This window comes from Phascolarctos cinereus, unplaced genomic scaffold, assembly GCF_003287225.1.
Source record: "Phascolarctos cinereus isolate Bilbo 61053 unplaced genomic scaffold, phaCin_HiC Scaffold_1;HRSCAF=81, whole genome shotgun sequence".
In the NCBI taxonomy this organism is placed as follows: Eukaryota; Metazoa; Chordata; class Mammalia; order Diprotodontia; family Phascolarctidae; genus Phascolarctos; species Phascolarctos cinereus.
The window spans coordinates 214,697,756-214,716,252 of NW_027555514.1; the positions used below are offsets into that span (position 1 = coordinate 214,697,756).

Here is an 18,497-nt window from a genome sequence, read left to right on the forward strand (position 1 = left end):
AAACACTTGACACTTATTAGCTGTGTGACCCTGGGCAAGTCACTTAACCCCAATTACCTAAAAAAAAAAGTTAGTGAAATGCCCATGTGTTAGCTTTCCTAAAAGCTGTAGTATCCTCACTGCCCAGCAGAGGGCTTCAGCCTGACTGCTGTCATTCTCACCTACTTGAGCCTCCAGCAATTTGCAGGATGGCAAAGGCCCTGCATTCAATACAGATCTAGGAGCATACTACAGAAGAAACTGCAACCCTACTAAAATAGCAAAAAAAAAAATTCTTCTGTGTCCTTGAGCTCCTACCCCATATTTGTATAATATCCCTCTATCTGACCGATTTTTATATTATCGTTTAACATAAGCGATCTATAATGCAGTCACGTTCATTTCATTATTCAGAGCAAACAAAAGTCAAACTGTCTTTGACCATTTCTGGAAACAGCTATAACATTCTCTGGCTCTCCTTCCTGCTTTCCTTGGGTGGTAAATGAATCAGGGGTGGGATTTACACAAGGGTCTAAGACCCTTCTCAGGGAGCAGGGGCCTAAATCAACTAGGTCAAGGAAACAGAGAGGAGAGAGTTTGCCCTTCCCACCTCTTTGCCAGCTGATGCTGCTCAGAAGCTGTTCAGCAGGTACCCTGGATGTCATCTCTGCTACAGCCTGTCTCCTCCCTCAACACCAACATCCTGTAGTCCTAGAAAGCAGACTGAATCTCCGTCTGTTCTAGGTCTGGCTCTCAACTCTTGAACTCTCTCAGAAGGTTGGGTCACTGCTACATCCAGCAGGAGTCTCATCTGAAAGTATCTGTCTGATCACAGTGGCCATTGGCTTCTGCGGCCAGCATAGCATGGACCACATGGCCTCTTTCCTTTTCTCTTTTTGTAGCCTAAAGCTTGTGGCTGAACAGAGATGTTTTCCAAGAACAAGAGAAACTTGGAGATTTGTGGGATGTTGTATACCCACCTATAGCTTTTCTTGGTAGCTTGCTGATTTCCTCCCCCAATATCACTTCCTCAAGGGGGGAGGGTCATTAGGAATATCCAGATGCAAAAACCTTTGAGCAACTCTCCCCTAGGATGGATGGTTCTAAAATGGCATCTCCCAGACACCATGATGGGGGTTTGTATTGTGTGATGTGAGACATTGTGTATCTGAATCACTTCAGTGAGTGGAGACTGCCTTCTGAAAGTTTGTCCTTGGGTCCCCACTCCCACCCCCATTCCTGGATACAATGATGATGTATTCCCCATCTTCCCCATCAACATTTTTAAGCAAATGAAATCAAGTTTAAGTGAATGAAAGGAGAATTGATGGGAAAAGTAACAAAAAAGGGCTTATCTTAGAAATTATAGAGCATTTAAGCTGGAGAGAACCTTCTAAATACAGCAGAATAGAATAGGAGCTCCAACATTACTAAAATAGTAAAAAAAACTTCACCTCTATTCCTGAATTTCCACCCCATATTTGTGTAATTTCCCTGAAGTTAAGCCTAGCCTCTTTACTTTATAGATGAGGTCATGGAAGCCCCAAGTAATGAAGTGACTTACCCCAGGTCACCCAGCTAATTAGCAGCTGAGTTGGAACTCTAAGGCGTGTTGTTGCCAATTCAGGGCTCTTTCCACAGCATGGTTTTATCAGCCATTGTCTAGTCCAGGCCCCTCATTTTAGAAATGTTGGAAATGATGTTCAAAGATGGGAAAGGACTTGCTTCACTTCACACAGCTGTTTCTCACAGCTTGGTGATGATAGTGGGAGGGAAATGGGTAGTTACCAGCTGATCACATCAATGAATCCTCAAGTCTCTTTGCTTTTAGGATTGGTTTTTTCCTTGTTCATTATCTCTAGCTATCTAAAGTCGCCTCTTTTTCCTACTTTCATTGCCTAACGATCTGCTTCCCTGAATCATTGCCCATAGCATGGTACCCCAAGCAGAGGGCCCAGGGAGACTTCTCTAGTGAGTTGTACTCAAGGTGGTCTTGAATTATTGTTCACATTCTGAGTTTACAACATTCAGAGAGACACAGGAAGGAACTATAATGGTTAAAGTCCATGAGGTTCTGGGATTTAGAAAGATGAGAAATATCACAATTCATTTCTTCCTCCAGACCATAAATCGAGGCTGGATATTTAAACAAGGTTGGGGAGGGAAGCTCCTTCAGCCTCAATGTAGGTTGTATTTAGCTCAGTGGTTAGTGCTTGCTTAGTACTGGGGCTTCAAAGGAAAAAGGATTCTTAGCTATAAGTAGAGCTCTGTTCATCCTGTAAATAGGGGTTTATGCAAATGAGGCGTATCTCTGTTTTGTTCACCTGTGTTTTCTGGGACCACTCACCTACACAGTTTGTTGTTTGGGGCTATTGCCCCTTGAGTATTTGTTAGCTACTTTTTGAAGTCTTTTGTAAATTCCTTTCAATAAAGCTCTGTCTTTTGGTTAGCTTTGGCTCTTAGCATTTAAATCTTTACTTCTCTTCAAAGGAAATGCTGTTGCCATGAGAAACTGTCCTGGAAGCAAGGAAGCACCTCAGAGATGCCAGTTGTCTGTCATAAGGAAAACTGGCTGAGAGGATGGGGATGATTCCTCACCAGCTAGTTGTAATTATTGGAAAACAGCTTGAGACATGTAGCGGCCTCATTTTGGTAATGAAGGATAGGCTTGAATAAAACACAACCAAAAAATAAATAACACCCAATCCAGCTGCTGAGGTTTAGGAGCTTAGGGTGCTGAGACCCCGAAATAATAACATGCAAGCCCGGCCTGAATGAAAATTTGATCCAAGCCTTCTTTCTGCCAAAGACAAGGTTTATTAAAGATCTGCCGTATTGGCCAGACTCTTAAGGAATCTGAACATTTGTGATGCTTGTATTGACAAGTGGGCTAGATTGAAGCTCAGCCATTGGCCAGATTTTAAGAATCTGAGCACCTTAGTGGAGACAAGATGGACTCTATGTACAGAAAGACTGTGGGAGAGATCTAGGAGTGGCCAAGTAGTTTGGGGTGACTGTGAGGAAGGGTCTAGGGAGGTTCTGGATGGGAGTGTCCAGTAAGCTCGGGTGACTGTGAAGTAACAGAGAAGGAGCTGGTGAATATCACGATCTAGACCAGGTAGCCAAGGGAGAATGGGGTCTAGATGGTATCAAGGGTGAGAAGGTAACAGACAATGAAGTGGGTGGGTCAGAGGTAACAGAATTGGGAGATTGGAGATAGCCAAAATGAAAGGCCAGTTGAGGGGATTACTGGGATGATGCCTCAGGTGAACTGCTAGAGACTTAACTTGATCAAGAGGGAAATTTCAAGGAGAGTTCGAGGAGGGGGTTTCCATTCCCCCCTCAAACAAATGGTACCCAAATTCTTATGGGATAAGAGGCAAAGGTTTTGGCTTGGACCCATCCCACATCACTGCTTTTCAGGCACAATGCTTCCCAATCAGATTTACCTGTACTTGACCAAGGCAGATTTGTAGCAACTACTTAAGAAAGATTTAGTGGTAGCTAGCTGGCATAGGGGGTTAAGCATTGGACTTGGAGTCAGAAAATCCTTAGTATGAATTGGACACTTATTAACTGTTTGACCCTGAGCCTCAATTTCCTCATCTGTAAAATAAAGATAATAATAGCACCTAGTTCCCAAGGTTGTTGGAGGATCAATGTAAACCTTAAAGTGCTACATAAATCTTAGTTATTATTAGGAAATCTATAATCATAGAACTGAAAGGGAAGATTATCTAATCTAGAGCCTTCATTTTACTAATGAAGAAACTAATCTAATTAATACTAATTATAATTAAATTAAAATAAATTTAATTAATTAATATATAATTAAAACTAATATAAAATAATTGGCTCAGGGAGGCCAACTGACCTGCCCAGAATCACACAGTCATCTGAAATTTACAACTAGGATCAGGATCTAGATTTTCCCATTCTTAGTCTACTAACTTTTTTTTTTCCCACTCTAGGACACTGGAATTACCTTGGGGCACAATTTTGCAATGTCATGGGAAAGTGGGACCTTGAAATTAGAAATTTTCTGGAGTTGAAAGTTGACTATTGTCGTTGAAGCTTATTAGATTATTGAAATTTTTAAGATAAAAACAAAGATAGGGAGGAGAGGAGAGCTGGTACGAATTCAGAACTCACTATGATCCTATGATCATAGATTTCAGGCTGAAATAGACTGTAGAGATCTGCTAGTGTAACCCTCTCATTTTATGGAAAAGGAAACTGAAGCCCAGAGAGATTCAGTGATCTTCCCAGGGTAATATGGCTAACCAGGATCAGAGACAGGATTTGAACTCAGGCCACCCTGACTCCAATCTCAGCACACAGACTATTATATCATATGAAAATACCAGAATCTTTGAAATGAATCCTCAGCGATCACTTAATCCAATAACCTCATTTAAAGATGAGGAAACTGAGTCCCAGAGAAGAGAGGTGATTTGTCCATCTTCACAGAACTTATGAGGGGCTCATTCAGTCCAACATTACATTCCATCTTTTAAAAAAAAGGGGTTCAAGAGGACAAAAAGATTGTCATTTGGTGTCAGGCTTCAAACCCTCTCAGACAATGCAACAACCCCAGTGGCTGTCAAACCCTTGGGACTAACAGCACAATGGGTTTCACCTTCTCTCTCCCAGTCAAAAGAACCTGCAAAGTATCTGTGAGCCAATCAAAGAACATTTGTTAAGCACTTTACTATGTGCCAGTCACTGTGAAGAGTGCTGGTGACACAAAGAAAAAGCACAACTAGTCCTTGTCCCCATGGGGTTTGCTTTCTAGTAGAGGAGACATGTACATACATGATTATAAATAAAATGCAAAGTAGGTAGAGGGTAATCTCAGAGGGGAAGGCACTAGCTTCTGAGTGGACATGGAAAGATCCCTCACTGAAGCTGGTGCTTCCGTTGAGTCTTGAAGGAAGCCAGGAAGAGATAGTAGCATGGAGAAGAAACTGGAGGAAGAAAATTGCCTGGCAAATGTTGATATCATGGAGGAAAGGAACCACTGTGGCAGAAAACTGGGGAGCAGAGCACATCTCTTATCTGTCTGCCCACCCTTGGTTCTTTGGGTATTATAATAATAATAAACATACTCTATGCCAAGAACCATGCATACTTCACAAATATTATCTCATTTGATCTTCACAGCAACCCTGGAAGTAGATGTATTATCATCCTCAATTTTCAGATGAGCAAACTGAGGCAGAGGAATTGACTTTCCCAGGATCACACAGCTAGTAAGTCTCTGAGGCTGGATTTGAATTCAGGTTGTCCTGACGCCAGTCTGATGCTCTATCCACTGTGCCATCTAGCTGAACCACTTAGACCCATGTTCTGGATATTGTAGAGAGATGCAGATTGCCCTTGAGGAACCTCCCATTTGGATGGAGAAGATTGACACCCAATCTAGACCCAGAGAGGGATGGAAAGATAAGGATAGGACTGGGGGCACCTGGACAGATGCCAGTGCTGAAGGAGGTGATAGAGAGTGGAACTAAAGTATTCTCATCAAGGAAACAGGGATGTGAAATTGGGCTGAGAAGCAGACAAATGGGGCAAGTCTCAGCAGAAGGAAAGGGAGGGGGTTTTAGCAGGAAGAATGGTCAATGTAGTCTCAGAGACAGGGCAGCTAGTTTTGCCTGGATGGAGTGGTTTCCAGGATTAGGGAATCTGGGCTGATAAGAAGGATTAAATGGTCATGGTAGGGGGAGAACCATATTTGTAGAGGCCTTAAAACTTGAGCAGGGAAGTTTGGCTTGGATATAAGAAGCCAAAGAGAGGCGATATGCCCAGGTAGTCCTCATGGCATCCTAATGCCTACTGTTCTATAGTGGATGGATGGTAGGGGGAAGAGATGAGGGATAGGGAAAGTGGTGGGGAGGCTCTTGTTCTCCTCCAGCAGTGAGTTGATAAAGGCCTAGACTAGGGTGAGGATTATAGAGATGAACAGGCAAGGGTAAGGTGAAGAGATAAACACTGCGGAGAAAGGATGTGTAGAATTTGGTGAGAATTGAACAATAGCAAGATGGAGGCATGGAGGTGGGTTGTTATTGACATCCTAGGGGTAGGGAAATGGTGAGCTCAGTCTTGGCAGATTTCTTGCGCCCCCCTTTTTTTTTTTGGAGACTGGGTTTCCTAGTCTTGCCCAGGTTGGAAGTTCAGTAGTCATTTATGGGCCTGATCGCAATACCAACTGGCACAGAAGCTTTAACCTGCTCTGTTTTTCCCTCTTGGGTTGGTTTCCCACTCCCTTGGCAGCTGGGTGGTCCTGCCTTCTGGAGGACTCACCATATTCTTGCTAGACTTAGTGTGGACACCCAGCCAGCATTAGACTTCCTGCATCTCAGAACTGCTGAACTGGAGCAATCCACCAGCCTTTGCCTCCCCAGCAGAAGGGATTGCGGGCATGTACCTCCACATCAGGCTCAGTCTTGACATGTTAATGTCTCCTGGGACACCCACCCCATTTGTTCAAATACACGCCTCTGATACGCTGCAACAGTTTATTGAAATACAGAATGAGACAACCAGAAGGTAGGACACCCACAGACATTTACAACAAAGAGAGATATACAAGAAGTGGCCAAACCTTACTCTCCACCCTTATTCATTGCATTAATAAAACACCTTTTGTACACAATGGGAGGAGAGCTGAAGCAATCACTATTTCCATCCAGTTTTCTCTGAAATGTATAAAGGTGCAAGACACATGTGAAGTCCTCTTACCCAAGTGCTATAGGCAGAAGGAATTCTATGCTTAACCAGCTTCTCAACTGCAAAACCACATAAGGAGGTTAGCCAGAACAGGTTAACCCAAAAGAAGGAAGGCAATCATAGCCAAAACCACACAAAACAGTCAATTGCTTCCCAAAAGACAACCCTGGACATTTAACTCCCTAGTTTCCTGGCTGGGAAAGAGGAGGTTCTAGAGTTGAGTTTCTCTTTCCATTGGATTTCTATGTTATGGAAGTCATGTTTTGTAGCCTCAAAAACCCTCTACCCAAAGGGATGGGTAAATTTCCCAGTTATACTGCCACTAGGGGATAATTGGTGGGATGCTAGAGGGTGATGGTAGAAGTGAGATGATTAATACAAAGATGACAATACTATGATGAGTGGGGCTTAACTGGAGAGTTAAGGGAGTTAGAAATGAGTCCTTAAATGGAAGTCAAATAGAATCCTGGAAATTAGTTCCCTAAAATGGGAGCCAGGTGGTGGGATGGAAAGGGAGATTTCATGGAGTGTGATTTCATGGAGGTAAGAGGAGAAGGGTTAGTATTCAGGAACACAGCCTCAAGGAAGCAACAACACAGACATTCCATTCATCGTCAGTTCTGTGGCAGGAAGTTGAGAGGGTGGTGGGAGTGTGCTTTTTGCATGAGATCCCAGCTCTCTATGCAAAGCGGACAGACCGGCTGCTCCCACAGCTGAAGCCCAAGGAGCGGGGCTGGCAGGGGGCGCAGGAATCAGGTGCCATCACTGTGTAGCTGCCCCCAGAGGCAGAAGGACCAGAGGCAATCTGGAGTCCTGGGGTGGTGCTGCAGGTGAGACCCCCACAGGTCACCCCACCCCGGGAACTGCTCACGCCTGTGGGATGAGAGACAAAGATGTGAAGGGACCGAACTGACTGATCTCACACATTTCCTGTTCCCATCCCCCCTCCAGAATTCAGGGCATGCCATAGGATCAGCCATCACTAAGTAGATGTCAAATACTGTCTAGGTCATGGAATTTAAGAGCTGGATGGGACCTGGGAAATCGTCTTGTACAACTGCCTCATTTTGTAGATGGGAAAACCAAGAAATAAGGTGGCTTCCCCAATATTGCAAAGTTAGTTAACTGCAAAGATGACACTAGAATTTAGGACTTCTAACTTAGGGATCCAGTGCCCATAAAACTGCTTTTATTCTCAGCATCAGAACGGATTGATCTTAGGAAAGGAGTGGGAGAAAGAAGGTCAGTTAGGATGAAGGGGCAGCCTAGAAAAGTGGTGATTGTCTTCCTCTGTTCTCATAGTCTGCATGGATGCCACCACCAGAAAACTATTTGCTATAGCTTTAGTCCCTGCGATCCACCCTCTTCCCTGGGACTTCCCAAGAACCCTTCTGAACACATGGCTGGAGACCCACTAAACTGTGTAGCTTATGGACCCAGATTTTTAAACTGGAACCACCAGCTTTGCCCAACAAGCCATGTTGTCAAAGAGTTTGGGTGAAGGATACTTACAGACGTTCACAGACCCCACACCTTCACACAGCCTATGGAGAAAGGAAAAGGGAGAGAGGTTAGTCCTGCACATCTCAATTCACCTTCCTTGAGCTAAGAGAACTACGTTCATGATGTCATCACTGGGCACTCAGAGGGATGGAGGGAACGTCTCTGCATCCTGAACCCTTTGGGGAAGGCTTGTCTTTCTTGGATTCCCCAAACCTAAAGTCTCTGTAGAATATTCAAGTTTTACCTTACATCTACCCAAAATTTCTCTTGAAGTTGGACCTATTGTGTTTAGAATTAGCAGAAATGTCTGCTGGTTGTAGGCACTATGATCCCTAAGCCACCTGGTCTGGCCCCATATTCCACAATTTTTCTTGATAGGCCATGCCAGAATTTCACATTAGAAAGTTCTTCATCTCTAACATTGACCTCTTCCGCTGGTCCAGAGAGAGTTGCATCCCTTCTATATTCCTTCATGTCTCTGGCAGATCTCACCTGTGCTCCTCGCCCTCCAACAGTCGTTTGTAGGTGGCGATCTCAATGTCTAGCCCCAGCTTGGAGTTCATGACCTCCTGGTATTCCTTCAGCAGACATGCCATGTCCTGTTTGGCCTTCTGTAGGGCACCCTCCAGCTCAGCTAACTTGCACTTGGCATCATTGAGGGCAGCCTCACCCTGCTGCTCAGCCTCTGCCACTGCAGCCTCTAGTTTACAGCGCTATGGGGGAAGGGAACAGAGGAAGAAAGGAATGAGAAAATACCTTTTTGTTGCACGACATGATGGAGAAAGAAAGGATGGTTAAGGAGTTCTGGAAGAAGAAGGATATGGGCTAGGATCTCTAGCCAGGGGAAAGACAGGGAAATGGGGAAGATAGGTAGGAAGAAAGTGGTTCTTGACTTCTTGATTTTTATCCTACAGGTTATACCTGCATCTAATTTTTTAAATCCCTCTAGGGTCTCTGTCAGAGCTATCCCACAGCAATGAGAGATCATAGGATTTAGAGATAAAAATTGCCAGGTGGTACCATGGATAGTGTTGAGTCTGGAGTCAAGAAGACTTGAATTCAAATCTGGTCTTAGATACTTACTAGCTTTATGACCCTAGGCAAGTCACTTAACTGCTGTCTGCCTCAGTTTACCCAACTACAAAATGGGGATAACAATAGCACCTACCTCACAGGGCTGTTGTAAGGATTAGATAAGATAATATTTGCAAAGTACTTAGCACAGTGCCTGGCACACAATAGTCATTTACTAAATAGTTGTCTCTTTCTTTCCTAAAAGACCTTCTGAGGTCATCTAGTCCAGTACCTTCATCTTAAAGATGAGGAAAGTAGGCCTCAGAGAGTTTAAGTGACCAAGGTCATGCAGATAGTTGATCCCATTTTATACCTCTTCAGGGTAATTTTCCACAATATTTCTTGGCTGTTCATGTCATAATTTCATATTAGAAAGTGCTTCATAATTAACCATGATCTCTCCTTCTGGAGTGATTAGAGATAGTTCCTTGGGATTTTTCATATCTAAATGGATGGGAGTACCCACCTTTTACATCCCCCAGAGCTGAGTCTCTTCTTCTGACTCCAGAGTCAGTGGGAGTCAATGACAATACTCTCATTTTTATCCAGCCCCACAAAATGTGTGAAACTGTAAAGTTTCTAATAAATCCTCTGGGTTTCCCCATTTGGAAAATGAGCCCTGAGGCAATTTATGCCTAAGGCTTCCCACACAGATATACTGAAGTTGGGTTCAGAAAAGTCTATAAGAGTCATTGGCTTTGGAAGGGGAAGAAGGAGAAGGGTTGTAAGGGCATTTGCACAAGGACTTTCCCCCTTGTCTCTCGTACCTGACACTTGGCATTCTCAATCTCAGCCGTCAGCCTCTGAATGATGCGGTTCAGCTCATTTATCTCCTCCTTGGTCCTTCGAAGGCTCTCCCCATGGCGGATCACTGTGGCCTTCATTTCCTCACACTGCAGGGACATGACAGATGGAAGTGATTAAGGGGAAGTGTTGGGGACAGGGACACTTGAAGCTTTCCTGCTCAGAAGCCTAAATGGATTTTATCACTTCTAGTCATACTCTATTCTGGGTTTCAAGATCTTTCTACTCACCATCACCATCTGATTTTACCTCCTCCTCTCCATCACTTCCATCTCTCACCCAACCAAGCAAACTTAACCCTTATCTCCTCCATCCCTGTGTCCCCAATTCAGCTTCTCATACTTCTGAACCTTCACCAAAGTTATTCCCAGCCTTGGGCATCCTCCACCTACTTCTTCTCTCAACCCATCCATCTATTTTCTTCCTTCCAAACTCTCCTTCTCCAGAAAGCCTTCCCCAATGAGTACACCCCACCATACTCCTACTCCCTCAGCTATACTCTGCTCAGTCACAGAACCATAGACATAGAACTGTTCTTCCACTTAATTTTATAGATGAGGAAGCTCATTTATGAAAGGAGGAGTTAGCTGATTTGACCAAAGTCAAATATGTAGTAATTGTCAGGGCTGGGTTTAGAAACCAGGTACTCTGACTCCAAATCTAACTCTTTCATTGCACCAGGGAACAGATGTGCAGTCATCTGTCTGGCTACTTCTGAGTCTGCCATTTTCTCTCTGTGGCTGTATCTCTATCATGGAGCTCTATGCCACACATCCCAGACATCTATCCCATCTCTTCCATTAGAATGAGAACTCCCCAATTGCAGGGCACATTCCAGTAGAATGCCAGTTCCTTGAGAGCAGGGACTGTTTTTAGTTATACTTTTGAATTCTTAGCACCTTGAACATAGTAGTTTCTTAATAAATGCTTGTTGGATTAGACTGGCTTGGACTGGGTTGCCTGTTCCTTCTGGCTTTTCCCCAGTGTATAGTATTGTTATTATTATTATTATTATCATCATCATCATTATTACTTTAAGGGTTGCAGGGGTGCCAATGAGGCAGAGAGTACTAATGCATGTCAGAAGAGTGACCAACTGGGACTGAATTAGCCAGGGATGAAAGTATAAGGTGAATTTGGAAATACATGGATTTCCATGAGTATTTAGAATCAGGGAATTATGAAATGTTAGAGATGGAAAAAACTTAGAAGTCATTTAGTCCAAAGTTCTTGTTTTATAGGTGAGAAGATCTTCACCATAATGGATTAATCTATGGCCTTCACTTCATCAAAAACTATGAGATAATGGGACTTTCTAAGCCTCTGAGAGGTTGAGTGGATTACCAGAGGTCACACCACTGTTAAGATCAGAAAACTAGGACTAGGAAAAACAGTCATTTGCTGGGAAATTGAGACTAGGAAAAAAACCACCAATCTCTCATGTGATGGGATGGAATTAAACATGGTAACTTTCCTGATGGGTTTTCTTTGTTTTGTACTCACTGAAAGGCAGTTTTATGACACTCATTTCCTAGCTCATGAGTATTCATTTGAATACCATTTTGAGAGTCAAAGAGTAAGGCCTGGCATAGAGCAGGGAATCTAATACTTTATGGTGAGACTCATAGATCTATGTCTCTAACATGACTGTAGGATCTGCAGTCTACCCCTTTGTTCTTTCACTCCTGACTTAGTTTCCTCTACCTGTATGGATGGGGTTGGAAATTCCATTTGGAAATGCTTCTCACGGAGCTATAGAGGGCTCTGAGAATCTCTGTCCATTTTGACGAGCTCTTCCTGTGTCCTGGAATTTGGCTGTCTCGGGCACAAGGCTGTGGCCATACTGACCCCATGCTTGATAGAGCCCTGTATGTATGTGTGTGTGTGTGTGTGTGTGTGTACATGTGCTACATGATATCAGCATGAGAAGGGCAGATATGGAGCAAACCGAGAAGGTTAGAAAGCTAAGGACTGGGTAGGAACAGAAGCAGTAGAAAGAATGAAAAAGAATAAAGAAAGCTATAGATTAGGAGGAAAACAGACAAGGAGAGAGCAGGCTTGGGGATGTGACCTGAAAGACAGATAGCCCCTTTACATACAATCTCAGCATGATGTGGTAGAAGGATCTGGCATCAGGACATCTGTGTGTTTAAATCCCAGCTCTAATACTTACTAACTGTGTGACTATAGGCAAGTCACATCAGCTCTTGGGGACTCCTATTTCTTCATCTGTGAAATGTATTACAGTATATATAATGCCTACTTTACAAGCTTGTTGTAATAAAAGGATTCTTTAGCTCTCAAAGCACTGTAGAAAACTGAGCTATTACACCACCATCCCTCCCTGCACACATCTGACCCACCAAGGTGTCTAAGGCAACTGATATACCTTAGTGCGGTACCAGGATTCGGCCTCAGCCCGGCTACGGCTAGCGATGTCATCATATTGAGCCTTGATCTCAGCCACTATGCAGTCCATGTTCAGGTCACGGCTGTTGTCCATCTTGACAATGACTGAAGTGTCTGAGATTTGTGATTGGAGGACCCTGATCTCCTGTGGAGGCCAACATGCAACACATTCAGGCCAGTCCCTCCCATCTCTAAAGGACAGAAGAAAGCCCTCCCTAGGGGCCAGGAAGGGACTCAAGCCACAGCTGTTCCACATATGCATTTACATGTACATGTACATACAAACAAGAAAACACACACGTACAGATATATATCTTACTTCATATATAGCCAAGCACATGCTTCCAAACACACACACACACACACACCAGAGACCCACGTGCTCACATAGACATATGAAAAGACAAAACTACAGGCTCACATATATACATATGCACATAAACACGGTCACACATATAGACACATACATAACCATACATGTAGACACATAGATGCTCCATGTACATTCTTGTCTGGCTTGAAATGCTGTGTTTATATTAATAATAGAGGGCTGTTTTCAAAGCTGGGAAGACCTGGATTCAAGTCCTGACTCTGACACATACTGACCCTAGGACCCTGAACATGACGCTAACTCTGCAAGGCCAAGTCATGAGCCGGGTGCCAGCCACCTGTGTTGGTGGAGGTAGAGTCCTCTCTCGGTAATTCCTGCCACCACTTGAAATCACTGGTCCACTAGACTCATATTCATATGCATAGACAACCTTAGCAATGCCCAGTCCATTACAGCTCACATTCACATATGCATGTGCAAGCATCCTCACACGTGCACACACACTCCCCAGGGCTGACTGCCCAGCTTCCTCCCCATCCCCCTCACCTCCTCATACAGGGCTTTCAAGAAGTTGATTTCCTCTGTCAGAGCTTCAGCATTGGCCTCCAGGTCAGATTTCCGCAAGTAGGCACAGTCCACATCCTGAAAGTGGGGAGGAAAGGGAGCAGAGAAGCATGTGACAGCAGGCCTACCATGGAAGCCCCTTTGGGCTCAGGGGTGGGGGGGGGATTCCACCCCAAAGAGCCTGTTACAAGGACTGGTGTGTTTGTCATTTCTCTTGGCCTACTTACTTTCTTTAGCACCACAAATTCATTCTCAGCTGTGGCCCTGAGGGCCACCTCCTCTTCATACCTGGGCGTGGGGAGATAGAAGATCAGAGCTGAGGAGTGGGGCCCGTGTTCTGAGCTGAGCCTCATGACCCAGGTGCAACAATCAAAATACACACTCCCTCATACATTCACTAGCTGGCTTTCTTTAGCGCACTGTCCCACACCTGCTTTGTGCCTTCAGTACTTATGGGCCATTCAATAGAAGTAGCATAGAATGATAGGAGCCAGTAAGACCTGACTTTAAATCCTACCTCGGACACTTACTAGCTATGTGGTCCTGTGCAAGTTACTTAATATCTCAGGGCCGCAGGCAATTCTCTAAAATTCTGAGTTCAATTCTGGTCTCAGATACTTACTAGCTGTGGGACCCTGGGCAAGTCCCTTAACTGCAGTCTGCTTCAGTTTTCTCAACTGTAAAATGAGGGTCACAATGCCTGTCAGGGTTGTTGTGAGAATTGAATGAGATACTATTTGTAAAGCACTCAGCACAGTGTTTGGTACATACAGAGTTTGTCTAATAAATGCATATCCCCTTCCCTTTCCTTTCCCCTAAATTGAACAGGTTCCTATCTGCATTGGTGAAGGGATATGGAAAAAGTGTGGTGTAATCAGTAGGGCACTGGACTTAGAGTCAGAAAGACAGGGGTTTAAATCCCACCTCTGATACTTCCTAGCAGTATAAGTCACTTAAACAGTCAGTGTTAGTCACTCACACTTACTAGCTGTAAGTAAGAGGTTAAATGACTAGCTGGGTGAGTCACTCAATCTCTTAAGGTCTTAATTTTCTCATCTATAAAATGAAGGGGTTGGATTCCATCTTCTCTAAGGTCCCTTCCAGCTCTGAATCTGTAACTCTATGATCCACTTCAGGCTGGATTCTCTGCCAACCCCAAGATTCCCATTTTTCTTGGCCAAGCTGGCTCGGCTTAGGAAATGCAAACTCAATTATGGGAGTCTCATTGCATTGGAAAGTTTATACTTCTCCCAAAGAGGAGATGTCAGCCATGACACTTCAGAACCATACAGAAGAAAATTTTATATTACCCAATGCTTGGGACAAACCATACCACAGGGAATCCCCCTCTCCATAAAGGAGAATCAGGAAATCTTTTTCATAAAATTGACTTGGTGAAGTCAGCCATTGGGCTTGGTAGGCCTTTAGGAAATTGGACAGACCTATAATCTCCTGTTACATTTCTGACCTTACCTCTGCTAAAATCAGTTCCATCTTCTACATTATTGTTCTGTTAATTCAAGTCATGAAACAAACCATGAGCCCATGTTTTCTCACGTAATTGAGGTCCATATGGTCCTAGATCACTCACACAATGAATGAGCCTCCCTGCCCTCACCTGGTCCCTTCCTGACCTGTCTAAATCAAGTTGTTTAAAAATGCCAAGCTTCAGAGCCACCTCCCATGAGGACCTCTCGACTCCCTGTCCCCTCATCACTCACTTCTTCTTGTAGCCCTCCAGCACCTCCTGCATGTGATTGAGCTCAGAGGACAGGCGTCCACTGTCGGCCTCCACACACTCCAGCTCCCGCTTCAGGGTCTCGATGTAGCCGTTGAACAGAGGCTCCATGTTGCTTTGGCAACATCTCTGGTTTTGGTAGAAGTTCCATTTGGTCTCCAGAAGCTTGTTCTGCTGCTCGAGGAACCGAACCTGCAGTACCAGCGAGAGAGATATCATGGGAGAGCCTGCCACTGCCCAAAGGAGAATAAACCATACTTCTCTCTAGGATGCCATCTTTGCCACAGGGCAAAGTTGTTCCCTAACTGTCCTCTGTTTTCTTGGGAAGGAAAACACAAAAGAGCAGTTTCTACTCTGAGTCTCTCAGTGTGGGCTTTGCCTTTCTTAGGGAAGGCCCTACCTGGTTGCCTGGAACATTGGAGTCAATTAAAGAATACACGCATGAGAAGACGCCACTGGACTGATACCATCTATTGCCTTTAAGTATTCTTAGAGAGCATCATTACACATAGTATTTAAGAAATGTCCGTTGAATGTATCATTGTATACGTGAGACCATCAGGGTCAATCCTGCAGAAGGGGCACCCAGATTGCCACCAGGAAGGAAGGCAGAAGCTTATTATTTGCCTCTCCCTAGCCTCCTTTCTTCCATTGGCCACAAAATACATCTGCTCCTTCCATGGTTTTCCATCCTTCTAACCAAATGTAGAAAGGCATCTCTCAGAAAATCAGGAAGAATTTTGACTTGAGAGGCAGACTGGATCTATCATTGGTGAGTTGGAAGATGGAACAGTAAGCTCACCTGTCTGACCTTTGTTGAAAAGAGTGTTTCCACCTCTGGCACCATATTTGGAGTCAAAGGACCTAGGCCTCAATCTTTGTTCTTACCGTCTCTGTGACCTTGGCCTATCTGTTGTCTCTCTCAGTATCTGTTTCCTCCTTATTTATAAAATGATGGGGTTTGACTGACTTCTGCTATACCTTTCAGCTCTAAATATATGAAAAGCTACTAAGTAATTTCCTACCCAATCTACCCAGACCCTCAGTTTTCTCACCTTTAGAATAGAGATAGTAATGTCTATTCTTCCCATCTCATTAGGCTATCATGAGGATTGAATGACATAAGGTCATATTTTGAAAATTATAAATGCTATGCCAAGTTGAGGTATTATTGTTGTTTTTCTGCTTTCTGGGTGTGTCCCATTCTCCCCATCAGACTGGGAGTTCCCAGAAACCTGTGCCCTCCCCGTCTATGTTACTGCCCAGTGCCCAGCTCTGCATGAAAGATGAGAGGCCACATGGTGCATAAGGTGGATGCCCCATCTCACAATTGGGCAGTGAGTTGGAGCCAGAGAACTTGGGTTCAAATTCTAGCTTTGCTCTTCCTCTGAGCTGCCATTTTTTTGCTTGTAAAATAAAGAGGTTGGATTAGATGGCCCCTGAATCCCCTTCTCTCTCTAAATAGATGATCCCAGGATCCTATGATTCAGAAAGAGCTAAGAGGTGATACTGACCTTATCGATGAAGGCTGCGAACTTGCTGTTGAGACACTTGATTTGTTCCTTCTCCTCATGCTTCACGCACTGGGCGTTGGGGTCAATCTCCAGGTTGAGGGGGGTCAGGAGGCTCTCATTGACAGACACAGTGGTGATGCAGGGGGGACTGGGGCCACACACTCCCCCAGAGCGGTAGCCGAAGCTCCGGCCACAGCTCATGGAACGGTAGCCTCCAACGGAGATTCGGGGGCCACAGGAGCCCACATTACATAGGCTGCGGCTGCCAAAGCCGGTCAGTCCCCTGTAGCAGGACACCCCACGGTATGGGGCAGCAGTGATGCAACAGCGGTTGCCTGTCTTGGGGGCCACAGCCGAGCAGGAGCTGAAGTTTCTGGTGATACCACAACCCGAACTGATACGATAGGAACGGCAAGACATGTTGCTGGTGGGGTCCGAGTGGTGGAGTATAGAGAATGAATGAGTACCAGCAGCAAGAGAGTGGGGCTCAGATTCCTTCTAACCTCTCTGATCCAACTGAGTCCTTTTATTAGTGGGCAGAGGTGGGGTTGGCTGCATAAAAGGAGTGAAAATGCATTTTATCTTGTTTATTAGCTTGGGGAGTTTGCCAGCAACTCCCCAAAGACTCATCTTAATGGTGAGCTCAGAGGCGACTCTGGGGCGATGTAAGAGTATTGAAGATGTTATTAGGAACACAGTGTGTTTGCACTTTTCATCTTCAAAGCTAGTTTACATACATTAAGTAATTAATTTTCACAGTCTCCCTGTGAGGTATCCTCAACCCACACCCAGAGACTGAGCTGAACTCCTAAACAAACAGACTAGGAGTAGGGGGGATCAGAAGATGAGTTGTAGGGGACATGGAAGATGTTGGGTATCTCCTGCCTCCATTCAGGATTCACCAGCCTCCTATCAACTTTCTCTTATTCTTGAATTAAATGCAGCTGCATTGGCATAAAGCTTGGAGGGTACCAGACCTATACTTTGGTGCTCAGAAGAATGACCCAGAGAGGTCATTTTGGTTATTCCTCTGCCTCCCACAGTGCCTACAGAGGATAGAAAATAAAGTAGATAATCTATTTGACCCCTCTAGACTCCAGCCCAGAAAGTCTGGTTCTAGCTTCTCTTTCCTTTCCCAGTGAAATCCCAAACCACTTCTACTAGATTATCTGTGGTCACAAGAATGAGAGCCACCAGATAATTTCTAAAAGTTGTGTCTCTTTCTTTCCCCACAATCCATTTCCCTGGACTGTTCAAAAGACTTGGTTGCCCTTAATAAGGATGTTTGGGAAATGGCTGAAAAGAGAAACTAGAGTCTAGAAAAACCACAAGTTGGAGAACCAGTCCCAAAACACCAAAGAGTTGATTGTGCTCTCTGAAGATGTGCTCTGGGCTTCTTTCTCCAGTTGCTTGAAAGAAACAGACCTTATAATTCTCCCTTCTTCCAAAAGGTGCCAGATAGATGGATCATCCATTTCCCTTTCCAGCATAAGAATTATTCATACATCCACGAACATTCAGGGACAGGAAGAGGGAGAGGATGCATTCTTGTGGTTCCTCCAACCCCAAGGACTCTAGATTTCTTGCTCCAGGAGACTCAGAAAGCTCCTGACGCTGACCCCTACCTCCTCATGTGTCCTTGGGCCATTTGTTAGCATAATTATTGCTACTGCCCTAATGTTTACTAAGCAGCAGCTATATAGAGGGATTCCATGAAACTGAAAAGACATGATCTCTTCTTCCCAGGCAATGGGAGACAGTCCACATGGTCAAAGCCCTCAAAACTTTAAGAGGAGAATAACAATTATTAAACTTTCTTCATTCTCTGTTACCTTATTCAAGCGGCCTTTCT

At 44.4% G+C, this 18,497-nt stretch overlaps 1 protein-coding gene across 2 annotated transcripts; it reads right to left on the reverse strand.

Annotated features, from left to right (window-relative positions):
* Nucleotides 1-7,387: 7,387 nt before the first annotated feature.
* LOC110194075 (keratin, type II cuticular Hb5) lies at nucleotides 7,388-17,065 on the reverse strand. Of its 2 annotated transcripts, none has more exons than XM_020966222.1 (9): nucleotides 16,646-17,065; nucleotides 15,115-15,323; nucleotides 13,621-13,681; nucleotides 13,376-13,471; nucleotides 12,479-12,643; nucleotides 10,053-10,178; nucleotides 8,704-8,924; nucleotides 8,221-8,252; nucleotides 7,388-7,581 (listed from the first exon to the last, which is right to left on the reverse strand). In XM_020966222.1, the coding sequence occupies exons 1-9, from the start codon at nucleotides 17,063-17,065 to the stop codon at nucleotides 7,388-7,390; spliced, it is 1,524 nt and encodes a 507-aa protein (XP_020821881.1). The 2 variants fall into 2 exon arrangements, with proteins under 2 accessions (XP_020821881.1, XP_020821882.1); XM_020966223.1 differs by having other exon boundaries at nucleotides 7,388-7,574; nucleotides 8,217-8,252.
* Between the last annotated feature and the right edge of the window lie 1,432 nt (nucleotides 17,066-18,497).